Source organism: Nicotiana tomentosiformis, chromosome 10, assembly GCF_000390325.3.
Source record: "Nicotiana tomentosiformis chromosome 10, ASM39032v3, whole genome shotgun sequence".
Classification (NCBI taxonomy): Eukaryota; Viridiplantae; Streptophyta; class Magnoliopsida; order Solanales; family Solanaceae; genus Nicotiana; species Nicotiana tomentosiformis.
The window spans coordinates 76334035-76349181 of NC_090821.1; the positions used below are offsets into that span (position 1 = coordinate 76334035).

The 15147-nt window shown below is 36.7% G+C and overlaps 1 protein-coding gene across 3 annotated transcripts; it reads right to left on the minus strand.

The window, feature by feature from the left end:
• Positions 1 to 80: 80 nt before the first annotated feature.
• Positions 81 to 12833, minus strand: LOC104107833 (origin of replication complex subunit 4). Of its 3 annotated transcripts, XR_011411626.1 has the most exons (17): positions 12637 to 12833; positions 12225 to 12315; positions 12052 to 12108; positions 11851 to 11898; positions 9977 to 10027; positions 9847 to 9890; positions 9581 to 9644; positions 9416 to 9502; positions 8989 to 9080; positions 8828 to 8909; positions 8307 to 8392; positions 8095 to 8204; positions 7498 to 7590; positions 7356 to 7420; positions 7116 to 7259; positions 3718 to 3836; positions 3169 to 3628 (listed from the first exon to the last, which is right to left on the minus strand). XR_011411626.1 is itself a non-coding variant. In XM_070187556.1 (16 exons), exons 1-16 carry the CDS (start codon positions 12744 to 12746, stop codon positions 201 to 203), a joined length of 1260 nt encoding a protein of 419 aa, XP_070043657.1. In that variant the 5' UTR covers positions 12747 to 12833; the 3' UTR covers positions 81 to 200. The 3 variants fall into 3 exon arrangements, 2 of the variants coding, with proteins under 2 accessions (XP_070043657.1, XP_070043656.1); XM_070187556.1 differs by lacking the exons at positions 3169 to 3628; positions 3718 to 3836 and adding an exon at positions 81 to 236; XM_070187555.1 differs by lacking the exons at positions 3169 to 3628; positions 7116 to 7259; positions 7356 to 7420; ... (11 more) ...; positions 12225 to 12315; positions 12637 to 12833 and adding an exon at positions 3924 to 6602 and having other exon boundaries at positions 3791 to 3836.
• Positions 12834 to 15147: the final 2314 nt, after the last annotated feature.

Here is a 15147-nt window from a genome sequence, read left to right on the forward strand (position 1 = left end):
AAGATGAAGTAAAATTTAACATTGAAAAATGAAAAGACGACAACAAAAATTAGAGGAACGAAAGTAGGAAGGAAAAAAGGAAAAAGAAAAATGTGGCATAATTATTGAAAGTTGTATAATCTTTGCATATTAAACAACCATTCTGTGTACTACATTTTACAGAAATTCTCTGATATACAGCATATAGGGATGGTTACACTTCAAACTCCACGGTCAATTAGTTTATGAAGAATTGCCTGCAAATGAGGAAAATCAACATGCTAATTAGTACTGGTTGTCAAAAGCACCAAATAATTTGAAGGCTTATTTGAATAATAATAATAACTCGAAGAAACGATCAAGTAAAAGGGAGAAACAAATGACTTTTCAAATGTTTTAATCAACAAGCCAGGAACTAGTAGACCTTTTTATGCATATGCATTTAAAAGTTGATTAAGATTTATGCGTCATCGGATATGAAGATGGATATTAAGGTGTAACGACCCGACCGGTTGTTTCGAGAGCTATAAACCCGGTTTCCCCATTCCTACTTCTTTTTGTGTTATTCAGCTATATTATGTTATATCGGGTTAGTTGGTTCGAGTCCGGAAGGAACTCGGAGTGAAATGAGACACTAGTCTCATAATTGAAAATTTTAAGTTAGAAAAGTGGACCGGATATGGACTTATGTGTAAACGACCTCGGATTTGAATTTTGATGATTCCAATAACTCCGTATGGTGATTTTGGGCTTTGGAGCGTGTCCGGAATATTATTTGGAAGTCCGTAGAGGAATTAGGCTTGAAATGCCGAAAGTTTTATTTTTGAGAAGTTTGACCGGGGGATTGAGTTTTTTGATATCGGGGTCGGAATTCGATTCTGAAATTGGAATACCTCTGTTATGTCATTTAGGACTTGTGTGCAAAATTTGAGGTCAATCGGACGTGATTTGATAGGTTCCGGAGTTGTTTGTAGAAATTAGAAATTTCAAAGTTCATTAGGCTTGAATTAGGGTGTAATTCATGGTTTTAGCGTTGTTTGAGGTGATTTGAGGATTCGACTAAGTTCGTATGATATTTTAGGACTTGTTGGTATATTTGGTTGAGGTCCCGAGGGCCTCGGGTGAGTTTCGGATGGTTAACGGATCAAAAATTGAACTAGAACAGCTGCTACAATTTCCTTCTGTTGGAAATTTGCTTCTGCCCAGAAATCGAGCCCAGATGTGAGCCCAGATCGAGCTCAGGGTCGAGGCCCACAATTGAAGCCATGATCGAGCCCAGAGTCGAGGGCCACGATCGAAGCCATGATCGAGCCCAGAGTCGAGGGCCACGATCGAAGGCATGATCGAGCCCAGGGTAGTGGGTCACGGTCGTAGGCCGGGTCGAAGACATAATCGAGGGCCAGGATCGAGGGACAGGACCGAGGACCTCGATCGAAGGCCAAGATCGAGGCAGAACCGAGGATGTCTAGGCAGAATTATAAAAAACAGGGACTTCGTCCCATTTGCCATTTTTGACAAATTAGAGCTTGAGGAGAGGCGATTTTTGATATATTTTCAAGGAAAACTTGAGGTAAGTCCCTTGTGATCATTTCTACTCCATAATATTGAATTATCATCGAATAATCCGGCTAGATTACATGATTTTGAGGTGTAAATCGGAGATTGGAACTTAGAAATTTGGAAATAAGATTTATAGATTTGAGGGTCGAGTTGAGGTCGGATTTTGGTAAAATTGGTATGGATAGACTCGTGAGTGAATGAGCTTTCTAGTTTTGTAAATTTTGTCAGATTTCGAGGTGTGGGCCCGGGGGGGCGGGTTTGAGCCAATTTCGGGTTTTGGTCTAATTTTGTAGTTTTTCTTGTGGAATTCATCCCATTAGCGCGTATTGATGGTATTGTACTGATTGTGAATAGATTCGGAGCATTTAGAGGCCGAGTCCGGAGGCAAGATCATTGCAGGCTAGAGATTTGACTGGTTTGAGGTAAGTAACGATTGTAAATCTAGTCCTGAGGGTATGAAACCCCGAATTTTGTATCATTCTACTATTTTTTAGTGACGCACATGCTAGGTGACGGGCGTGTGGGCGTGCACTGTTGGGGATTTGTGACTTGGTCCGTCCCGTAGCAATTGTAAAGTTGCATACTTTGTTGAAACCATTTGATACTTATATGTTTTAGAAAGAACTTCTGTAAATTGGGCTGAATGCCATGTTTGGGCCTTGCGCCAAAGCTGTTTGGACCCTTAGGGGCTGTTTCTTGCCATCCTCTCATTGTTTTCGATTGAAAATCTATACTCAGTCATGTTTATACTTGTTTACCGCATAACTCAATTTTATGACTCTATTTTGATGCATATAAATGTTTTGGGCCGAATGCCCTGTTTTACTGAAATGCCCGAGAGGCTTGAGTTACTTATGATTGAGTGAGGCCGAGGGCCTGATTGGTGAGGATGAGTGTGGATCGGGGTTGCCCGCCTGCAGCATACTTATGACTGAGTGAGGCCGAGGGCCTGATTGGTGAGGATGAGTGTGGATCGGAGCTGCCCGCCTGCAGCATACTTTATTATTATCGCACGTGAGTTGTCCGTGCAGATTATAGCGCTTGGGCTGAAGGAGTCCCTCCGGAGTCTGTACACACCCCCAGTGAGCGCAGGTACCTACTGAGTGCGAGTGCCGAGTGCTGAGTGACTGGGAGGCAAGAGTGATTGTGAGGTATGCCCGAGTGGCAAGAGTAATTGTGAGGTATGCCCGAGTGGCACGAGTGACTGTGAGGTTTGCCCGAGGGGCTGTATATGAGTGATGTTTTACCCGAGGGGTTGTTTATGATTTCATCATTTTTGCTCACCTTTGCATTGAGCCTTTGTTTGAAAAACTGTTGGAAAAATGTCTTTAAATGATTTTTTTTTTTTACTGGAACTGGGTTTAAACGAGATGTTTGATTTAAATCCTGATTTTAAAAGCATGTGGTATTTTACTGAGATTTCCTGATATGAACGTTTTATGCTTTATTGCTCGTCACCAGTGTTGTGAAGAGCGTGAAGCGAGAAAAAGCGACAAACCCCATTTCGCTTAAAGCGAGAAGCGAGAAGCGAAGGGCTCGCTTTTTTGAAGTGAAGCGAAATTTTAAAAAATATATATATATTGCATAGACAACACATGTAATTGAAGCAAATGTTCAATACTTCAATATAAAAACTAAATAGTAGCATCAATTAAAGCACAAAATGAGCATCCTATTCTTCTACAAGATTGTCAAATTCTTGTATTCCACTATCATTATTATATTGCTCGTCATCTTCTTCAACTTCTTCTTCTTCATCAACTAGGGACAAAGTAGCTGCCTCTTTTCCCTTCCTCTGTGAACTTGAAGTTGAGGTACTCCCTCTCAAACCATAAATCCTCTCCCAAATTCCACGCGCCTCCGCAACATCACCCCAAGTGAAATCAGAAGTTTCCTCAAATACTTCTTCATCTGCATGATCTTCCGGGACTCCAGTTAGCCATTCATTAGAATCATCGATGTTGTCCAAACTAATTGGATCAATTACATTGCGAGCGTTGTAACGACGCCTCAATGTTCTATTGTACTTAATGAATACTAGATCATTGAGACGCTTCAAGGTTAGTTTGTTCCTTTTTTTGGTATGAATCTGCAAATAATAAGTAATTAGTAAGTTTAGGACAATTGAGATATAATTTAATTATCTCAATATACTAAATCTTTCTTCTTAGTTCTTACATGTTCAAACACGCTCCAATTCCTTTCACACCCGGATGAGCTACATGTTAGACTTAGAACTTTGATGGAAAACTTTTGTAAATCCGGAGTGGAATGGCCATATTGCTTCCACCATTCAACTGTAGAAGTAGAACAAATTTTCAAAACATAATATTGATAAAGAAATAACTTATTAATTATAAAACAACATATAAGCACTCGCTCACCTGGTGACTTCGTCTTTCTTTGTCTAATCGCCATGTTTTTTTCCAAAAAGTTGTTCAGCGTTCCTATAAATACTAAATTGCTCTGTTATTTTATCTTGCACGGATTTTTCAGGTATCAACTTCTCAATACATTCATAGTATCCATTCCACAAAGGTTCATCTCCTAGAATCCTTTCTTCATTGTCATAAAACAGTTTCGGGTTCAAAACAAGTCCAGTTGCATGCAAAGGGCTATGAAGCTTACTATCCCACCTTTTATCTATGATCTCAAAGACTCTTTTGTATTTTCTTTGATCACTAAACAAGACTTGAATAGCCTCATTTGCCCTATCTATTGCTTCGTACAGGTAGCCCATTGGTGGCCTTTGCTCCCCATCCACCAAACGAAGCAATTTAACTAAAGGACCACCAATCTTCAATGCATGAACCACATTGTTCCAGAATGAAGGAGAAAGTATAATATCTGCAGATTCTCTCCCTCGAGCTTCCCTTCCATAGGCACTGTTAGTGTACTCATCTGAAACAAACAACTTCTTCAAATTGCTTTTTTGCTCATACATCCTATGCAAAGTCAAGAAAGCAGTAGCAAATTTTGTCTTTGCGGGTTTCACCAAGCTTCTTTGTTTAGTGAATCTCTTCATCATATTCAATAACAAAGGCCTTTGAACAATATAGGAATGCACTCTAATTGCCTGATTAAAGATTGAACTAAAGGGTCTTTCCTGGAAAATGTCACCAAAGATCAAATTAATGGAATGTACTGCACACGGAGTCCAATAAATATGCGGGTACCCAGCAGACATCAAATCGTCAGCTTTAACATTTTCACTGGCGTTGTCCGTGACAACTTGAACAACATTTTCTGCTCCAATAGAGTCTATTATACTCTTGAACAAAGAGTACATTTTGGTTGAATCAGTCGAAGAGTCGCTTGCATCAATGGACTCAAGAAACAGGCTTCCCTTAGGAGAATTCACTAAGATATTGATGATCATTTTTCCATTTCTCGCCGTCCACTTATCCATCATAATGGAACAACCAAACTTGTTCCATTTTACTTTGTGCTCCTCCACGATTTTGTTCACCTCCGCCACCTCTTTTTTTAGATATGGCCATCTAACTTCATGATATGTTCGAGGCTTCATTCCTGGACCATATTGGCCTACGGCCTCAATAAAAGCAGAAAAAGTGTCAGTATAATTAACACAATTAAAAGGAAGACCTGCATCATACATCCACCGCGCAAACATTGTAATTGCACGATCCCTCAAAATCGTTTTGGCATCAATTTGAGGATTACCACCTTTTCCTTCCTTATCTCCAGATTTTTGCGAGAAGTAACAATCCATAGGACCTTTGGTCTTGCCAGTAGATCCACAACTAGAAGACATTGGTTGCATCCTTCCCCGCTTTTGTGATTTTGGTGGAAGCGACGAAGCATCGTCACCTTCTTCTGTTTCATCATCGTCATCAAGATTATACAGTTCTTGTTCATGAATCAGTTGAGTCTTTAACTCTCTCTTTTTATGAAGGAATGCTTTCAAATCTTCCTTCACATGCGACGGAACTTTAGGACAAGATGCGACATTTGGATCACCGCCGATTAGATGCGCTTTTTGACGATAGATTCCTCCACTTGAAATCTTGTCACAAAAAAGACATCTAATTGCCATCTTGTTGGTCTCGCAAACTCTTTCAGAGTAAGCCCAAGCCGGATCTTTCCTATCTTCTTTTGGTGCCATTAAAAGAACAACTACATAACACATAAGAAAGGCAATAAGAACTAAGAATAAACTATAAATGATATAAAAAATCATAGGAATTCTCTGATAATAACCGGAAAAATTGGGCAGTAAAATTCTGGAAAAATTGGGCAGTAAAATTCTGGAAAAAATTCGCCAGCATTTTACTGCTTTTTGGACGTTTAGAAAGAAAAAGAAGAAGAAGAAGAAGAAGAAGAATGGAAATCAGAAGTTCAGAACATACCTGTTGAAGAAGAAGAAGAAGAAGAAGAAGAAGAAGAAGAAGAACCCTAGTTGATGATTTGAGATTCTTTCAGAAATCAAAAGTAGATGAAGAAGAAGTCGCTGCTGTTGGAAGTTGAAGAATACTAGTCGCTGTTGTTGAAGATCAGTGTTTAATCCAAAAAACTTGTTTTTAATAAAATATGGTTGGGTATTTTAATACAGAGAAGCGGACGCTTCTTCTCTTCGCTTCGCTTTCCCCGCTTCTCGCTTTTTACAGAGAAGCGGTCGCTTTTACTGACCTGGGTCGCTTCAGCAAGCTGAAGCGCTGCCTTTCACGCTTCGCCTCGCTTCTCGCTTAAAGCGATGAAGCGAGCACTTTTTTAAACACTGCTCGTCACTACTGCTCAATCTTTATTTATTGTTGTTACTTACTGAGTTGGCGTACTCACGTTACTCCATGCACCTTGTGTGCAGATCCAGGTGTAGCTGGACACGGTAGCGGTTATTGAGTGTTCTGGTTGCAGATTTTCTTGAAGATAGCAAGGTAGCTGTTTGGCGAACGCAGCCCCTGCTCTTCTCCTTCTTATCTTCCTCTAGTTGTATTTAGCTATTTTTCGGGCTGAGTTAGCCTTGATATTGTTAGACAGATTGTAGTATATGCTCATGACTAGTGACACCCCGATGTCGGGCTTTTCTTTTCCGCACTTCTGTTTTTCTTTGATTTGAACTCTTTAAATAGAGGTTTTATGTTAAATAACTTTGAAATTATCTTTGAAATGGAAATATCGGTTTGTTTTGGAAATGAGTCGGCTTGCCTAGTTCCATGATAGGCGCCATCACGACAGAGGTTAGTTTGGGTCGTGACAAGGACAAATTTTCTCTACTTGTTGCTACTGCTTCCTTCCATCTATTTTCTGGCTGTTAATTTGCTGTTACTAACTTTCTGACCCTTGTTGTTGATATCGCTTGTTTCTACTATTTCTTTCCATCTTTCTTGAGCCGAGTGTCTATCAAAAACATCTCTATTCTCCCAGGGTAGGGGTAAGGTCGTAGACACTACCCTCCTCAGACTCCACTTGTAGGACTTCACTAGGTCTGTTGTTGTTGTTCTTGCTTGTACTGACTGACTGACATGTGTGCTTGTTTCCATAATGAGATTGACATCCGCAACCACCCTAGTATACTTCAGACTAAAAGAATACAATTGTTCTCGAGAGTAACTTACCGGACATGAACGGTATGATTTTAGTCCCTGATGTAGTTCATATGATGAGATCAAAAGCCTCACTGGACGAAACTCAACAGATTGGCCGTGCCCTCTGTTGTCAACCAAAGAGATCAATTGGCGCTGTAAAAGATGTTCAAATGCCTGGAAAGAAAGTAAATATCTGTCAGTATAACTTTAAAGATCCAAAGTTGAACATTAGACAAAAAATATTTGTATTTAAGTCCTTGCTATACACACCCGGAGGCATACATTCCGTGCATAATAATCACTTGTTTGGAACGAATCATGTACGCTTTTGTACTCTGGAAGGCATGATAACATGGTCAGTCGCATAACATTCACACTCTTAACATAAGAAGGGAGCATGTAATAGTCAAACCTTTCATTACTGAATTGAAGTTGGTCGTCTCTTGCTCTTTGACTTCCAACCTCCTCAAGCAAACAAGAATATATAGCTCTAAAATGGAGCAATCTGCATCAACAAATAGAAAATCACATTGTTTTCAGTTTGATTCTTCTCGGTAGTGGCCTAGCTGTGGAGAGTATCAATATTATAAAATGGTTTGTGAGTGACTCACACCGTATATAAAAAGGTCGCAAAAGAAAAAATATTTAATGAGAACAGGGGCGAAGTTCTACAAAAGAACTCCGTTCGATTATTGTCTATATATAAGAGGACATCATATGAAAAACCTAAACTATTATTTGTGAGCGACTCACACCATATCTCCAACAGTATGTACTATTGGGGCCTAATCAAATTTCCACGCAAGTTTACGACTATTCTGTCACAGAAGAGAAGAAGAGTGAGAGAAGATATGGGAATAGCTGAAGAAGTCGAGTGTCGAAGGAAAGTTAAGAGGAAGTGACGTGGAAAAGAAGGTGAGGAGTCCGAACTATTTTAGCTCTACCCCTAAACTTTCCAGAAGAAGCTAGCCAACATTCATCACTCAACACAGAATACATAATGACATACCTTTCAAGGCTTCCAACTTGGGTTGCCGTTGAATACTTGAGAGTGCTGTCTTAAAGTTATCAAGTGATAAAAATCCAGATTTTGCATCCATATGGCACACAGCAGCAAACCTAATGAAAATCATCACACAATGAGTTTTCATTAAAAGAACAGATGTTTGATAAAGCGCTGTGAATGCAGCAAATAGGTAGTTGAACGATAGGTAGACTTACAGAAATCTCAATAGATGGTTCAAAGTTGAATCAGAATCGCATAATGACGTAATGATGTCTTTGAATTTGTCATCCGACAAAGTATTCTAATAAATATTAAGGATAATTTAATATCTGCTAGCAAAATACTGATTGCGATGCGTAAAATTATAGCAAATTTGATGCTTGTTTTTATGTCTAACCTAAAAGAGGGGTTTCCAAAAGGAAATGAACTATTTTAAACCTTGGCTTACAAGAGGACAAGTATTTGGAGTATCTAGGCTTATAGCACAAATGAGTTGTTTCCGCTGTTCTATAGGATACCCTATACTTAGCTGAGCATTTTTGAGCCTCACTCTACTTACATCTTGTCGATTGCTCTCTCTCTCTCTCTCTCTCTCTCTCTCTCTCTCTCTCTCTCTCTCTCTCTCTCTCTCTCTCTCTCTCTCTCTCTCTCTCTTCAATTTTTCCTGGTATTGTGTGTATCATTTAACTTTAATTCATTCCTTGACAATGAAAAGTGTAACGAGTGAAAAGGATACAAGAAGCTTTGTGTTATAGGCAGTTACATATTGAGGAGGAAGTTCTGACTCTGTTGGCAGTAGTAAAGCGTACTGCAAAATTCTGATATACAGATTGTCAGTATTAATAAAATATCTTGCAAACAGTAAATGAGGAACCAAGGCATGCAATGAGAAGTTACTTTTGCAAGTCTTCCTGCGAAGGGGGTAGAAACAACAGCTTTCTATGTGAGAAACGAGACCTTACTCTCTTCTCTAAGAGTTGATCGGCATCCTGCACAACACAAGTTTCACCACTCTTAATTTACTCATTACTTCAAAAAGTTCTCCTGTGGTAGCTATATGTAGTAAATGACTCAAATGTGCATTAATGACGAGGCAACTATTTCAATCAAATTTGATCTTGCTCATCAGCAACTCAAAACAAGATACTCAATATTTTTTTTTTTTTAAAAGGAAAAAAGAAAAAATGAAAACGAGCATGCACATTTGATTTTTAAGTCCCAAAAAAACAAAAACATCTGGACATAATGATGTTGAGGAATGTATGGTTCATAGAGAAATAGAACTTGCAACAAAAAATAATAATGCTAAAACTAAGGAACATACCAATCTGCAACTCACACCAATGACAACAGCTTGCGACGTAACAGACTGCATTGCATCTAGCAAGCTATAGAGTAATCGTTGTTTACCCTGCAAATTACAGAGACATCCATCCTTGAAAACTCGACATACTTTCTCATATTTTTCTTCACTATATGAGAATCTTACCTGTGTAAAAAGGTCAAACTCGTCCAACACAAAGATAATGGTTTTATGTGCCAACCCGCACTCCCTGATGAAATATTACAGTAGAATGAGCAAATCCACCAGGAGAAGAAAAAACGAGTACACGTTATCTTTGAAGATTAACTAACTTGAACATTCATTTTCAAAAGGAAAAGAATCTAATTTCAACATTCTCAGGCACTTTGAAAAGAGCCTATTCTCTTTTGGCAGTAAAGCAAAGAAGGAAAATACAAGCCATATAGACTCACCTTAACATGGATAATACAAACTGGGAGTTATCATCAAATGATGCCTGTTAAAGGAAAAGGAAAACACGATGACTGGTTGATGCCTTTCGTTAAAATGTAAAACGGATATCATAACCAGAATGGACAGTACCATTTTTGAGAACATCAAGTGATGTTCCATACATAATTGCCTTGCAATCTCCTGCAAGATGAAATAATATCAGCAACAACATTACGGACAAATATAACAAGGACAAAGATGTAACACTTTGTTCAAAGGGGTTAAAGATTTAGGAAGATAAAGCAGTTAAACCAGAAGTAGAAGAAGATGCAGGTGAATCCCGTATATTACTTGCGCACTTCATATTTGAATATTGCGATATATTAAAAAAATAAAGAAAATTTTTCTATGATACCCTACATATTCCATTTGAAACTAACTCTTGCTCAATCAATTTTTAGCTATCAATTTGTAAGGAATACAAATTTAGTATCAATTTAAGCACGAAACTTTTAACCGATAATGGTTTCTCTTTACTTAATAGTTAACCCTTTTTATTGAAACCTTCCTGATAATTCTCTTATAAACTCAGCAAACTGCATTCTGCTGCAATATAGTCTTCTGCCTGTAATTGAGAAATCAAGAAATTTTATTGTTCCCATATCTCCATTCCACAATAAAAATAATTCTGATCTCCATTATGCTTTATATATACATGCACAATGACATATGAAATAAAGACAGTACAACAAGCATAATAGGTAAATGTGCACTTTTTTTAAAAAAAAATTAAAAAAGAAATTGGAGTGATTTGGCACTCCCTCCCTTTTCTTTTTTTTTTGAGATGGATGCACTTTGTCGTCCTTTCTTCTTTCCAAACATAGGATCCATCGTTAAATTCATTAAGAAGCCTTTAGTTGCATCTTTCCTTTGGAAAAATGATTTAGATTACTTTGATGGGTTATTTTCAAACACAAAATTACCAATTGCTGCCAATGGAGTAGGGTTACTGCTCCTAAGGAGTCAAAAAAGATCTCCATAGTCTTACTCTTGGTACACGATACTATCGTTATGAAGGAGGGAATAATATGATCAACCAAGACTTGTTAAGTTTTAATACCATCTTTGTTCACAATGTAACTGTGCCTTACGAGTTGAGTCAAAATGCAGAATGCTAATGTATTGGGAGAAAAGCTTCAGATCAAATAGACAAGAGCTGTTCCCTGCTATTGGGTGAAAGGAGGCTAGCTTGCTGATCTTGAATAATTTCTTGCAGTTCTCTTTGATCCTGGAGGAGTTAGAACTTCTAGTCCATATTTCACCTTAACAAGGGTGATCTCAATGGGAAGGAACTGATACAGGTAAAATTGGCAATAAACTCAAAGGATATATGAGCTGAAGGTTGGTTTAGAACAAGGCATGAAAGTAGCTGAGAATATGAACATGAGGTGCAAACTTAACTTGATTTAGATGTAAGAATGTAGCTGCAAGAAGCTAAGTTAGAAGTTAGTTACAAAACCTCTTAGAATCAATAAACAGTTAGATTAGTTATTTGAAGTCTAGAAAAGTCAGAAGGAGTTTTAGCTGCATTTGCACATACGTCAGCTCTTAAGATTAACATCCAATTTGTCCATTAATAGCCTTGTATATTCTAATCAGATCAATGAACGAAGAACTACAATTCCTTTCTTAGTAACAATTCTATCCTATAAGATGGACTTCTAGGTTTAGACCGCTGAACCAACATTCCCCTTCTCGACCTGCCATAGCTCGTCAAGTCCTACCTGCGTTTATTTTGTTCAAGCTTGTGCTTTGTAACACAACAACATAAACAAGACTCTTTGTTATACAACAACAACTACTACTACTACTATACCCCTCGGCCCCAAACAAGTTGGGGTCAACTATATGAATCCTCACTGATAATATTCCCTATTTTAAATTTGTTATACAACTTATATTGAGCAGAAATCCAACCTGTACCAAAAAACAATTAGCTAAAAAAAGGGAATTTGTATGCACACCTTCAAAGCACAATTATCGTCACTGTGCAAGAGTCCATTCAGTTTAATCTGTAATCAAGATAGCGATTAATTACAACAAAACCATAAGTCTAAAGACATTTATTTTTGTACAGAAGTATGTCACTGCCAATTTTCACAAAAGAATGCAAAATCCAAAAAGTGAAGATATAATAAAGATAATTCATTAAACTAAATCAATACCACACAGATCGTATCAGGATATTCTTGCAGCAAATCCTTGATAACCAGCTCCAAAATCTGACATAAATAATAATAATTTTTTTTTAATCAAGTTTACATATTTATCAAATTTCACAGCACAAAATTATATTTTGTACAAAAGATCAACCAAAAGAATTAAAATGTCTACTGACCGGAACTTTTCCACAACCACGAGGGCCAAGAAGTAGAACTGAGTTGTTACATGCTTCAGTTACTGAACTTGACATTATATACTTTAATTTGCTGAAACAAACAAGAGCTAAACGCAATTACAAATAAAGGGTCTTCAATAAATTCTTAAAAAGACCGAAAAACAAAATAAGTACTCAATTTGGAGAGTAAAAATCTAGAAAAAATGAAAATAAAAAAAAAGGAGTTTTTTACAGAACTTGTCATTATATACTTCAATTTGCTGAAAGAAAGAAGAGCTAAACACAATTACACATAAAGGGTATTGAATAAGTTCTTCAAAAACTACTTCGGCCATTTTTCTTTTGTATGTTTTCAATTTATAGTGGGAAAAATCTTGAAAAAAATGAGAATAAAAATGGGAACTTTTTGTACCTGTAATTGCTATCAGGGGAATCAGAGAAAAGGGTAAAAATGAAATTGGGATTGCAAATCCTGGTTCTGAGCAGAACCTGAGCTTGCTCTGCTGGATTTTCAACACCCATTTTAATGGAATTTTTACAAAGAGAATTTGGGAGAGAAAGTTGTGGAGAAATAAACTTGGCGGGAATGAGGGCATTGAGAGTGAAGGCCCCTGGACTGGGCCTTCTGTGTAGAAAAGGGTAAAAATGGCGTGGTATAGCCACTTTTTTAAGTGGTATTTATTTTTTAGCCAGTATTTTTAATGTTGAGCAAAACTAGCCACTACTCTATTAAAATTAATACGAAAAGTCTTTTTTACCCTTTCTTCATGAGTGATGTGTAAATATTAAGGATATGATGTCCTTAACTTCATGAGTGATGTGTAAAATATTAAGGATACTATGTCCTTAACATTTATATTGCACACATGAAGTTAAGGACACCGTGTCTTTAACATTTACAATGCACATATGAAGTTAATGACATGATGTCCTAAAGTTTAACAACAGAAGTTGCAAATACAAGTTAATGATATTATGTCCTTAACATTTACATTGCACACATGAAGTTAAGGACACTATGACTTTAATATTTACACTGCACATATGAAGTTAAGGACACCATGTCCTTAATATTTATATTGCACATATGAAGTTAAGGACATGATATCCTAAAGTTTAACAACAGAAATTGCAAATACAAGTTAATGATATTATGTCCTTAACATTTATATTACACACATGAAAAGGACACCATATCCTTAACATTTACACTGCACATATGAAGTTAAGGACATGATGTCCTAAAGTTTATCAGCAAAAGGTGCAAATATAGGATACTTTGTCGTTAATATTTACACATCACTCATGAAGTTAAGGACATTATGTCCTTAACATTTACAATGAACACATGAAGTTAAGGACACTGCGTCCTTAACATTTATACTGCACATATGAAGTTAAGGACATGATGTCCTAAAGTTTAATAACAAGAGGTGCAAATACAAATTAAGGACATTATGTCTTTAACATTTACATTGCATACATGAAGCTGAGGACACCATGTCCTTAACATTTACATTATACATATGAAGTTAAGGACATGATGTCCTAAAGTTTAACAACAGAAGTTGCAAATACTAGTTAATAATATTATGTCATTAACATTTACATTGCACACATGAAATTAAGGATACTATGTCCTAAAGTTTAGCAGCAGAAGATGCAAATACAGGACACTTTGTCCTAAATATTTACACAACATTCATGAAGTTAAGGATACCATATTCTTAATATTTACACAACATCTATGTCTAGCACAGGGGTATTTTTGTCCGACGGATAAATATTTATTAAGCACTGGCTAAAAAGTAAATACATTTAAAATAGTGGCTAAAAAGTAAAGATATCTCTAATCATCACTCATGAAGTTAAGGACACTATGTCCTTAACATTTATATTGCACACATGCAAGTTAAGGACACCAGGTCCTTAATATTTACACTGCACATATGAAGTTAAGAACATAATATCTAAAAGTTTAGCAGCAGAAGGTGCAAATACAGGACACTTTATCCTAAATATTTACACAACATTCATGAAGTTAAGGACACCATGTCCTTAATATTTATACTACATCTATGTCTAGCACAAGGGTATTTTTGTCTGGCGGGTAAAAATTTATTAAGCATTGGCTAAAGAGTAAATACATTTAAAATAGTGACTAAAAAGTAAAGACATCTCTAATCAGTGGCTATCTGTGCACTTCCCCCAAGAAAAGGTCCAAAGCAAAATGAAACCCGAAATAAGAATTCTCTTGATTTTCTTTAATATATATTTTAATATATATGATAGACATATTTTATGGATACTTAGTGTATATTTTTTGTATATTTAGCTAACAAATATAGTTATTTTAGCCGACCGGATAAATATGTTAAAAGCCCTTTTTCGACCGGGTACCTTCTAGCAGCACAAGTGTTGAGAAACTTTTTCATCAAAGTTCAAGCAAATAAGAAAAATTTAGTAAGAATTACAAGAAAATACACGTGATTTTACACCATAATAAAAAATGACTCATGTTTTTAAGTTTTACCCGACCTAGTCCATATTGTACATATTTTGAAACCATTAGCAAATTCAAAATATGTGTTCTTGCAACCATTGATTCTAAAAGCTATGGAGTTAAATTTGTGTTCTCACAACCATTGCTTTCACTCTCCCTTCTTCTCTCGTCTTCTACATATACTTCAAGGGTTTGTGTATTTTCTGCTCCCCCCTCCCCTATGTCACCTCGTTGCAATGTAAGAAAATTGAAGAGTAGAAATCCACCATTGAAGGCCATTCAAAGCTTTCCTTTCGAAAATAGAATTTTTTGAGTCTGTTAGTTATTTGGATTGGGTGTAGTTCCAATTGATTGAAAATATCAAAATGAGTTCAAAATTTAATATTGAAGTGATTTGGAGTAGATTTAAGCAAGATTTGA

Bases quoted from the DNA above. Each gene is read 5' to 3' on its own strand.
- LOC104107833 (XM_070187555.1), bottom strand. From the start codon at position 5,740: ATGATTTTTTATATCATTTATAGTTTATTCTTAGTTCTTATTGCCTTT.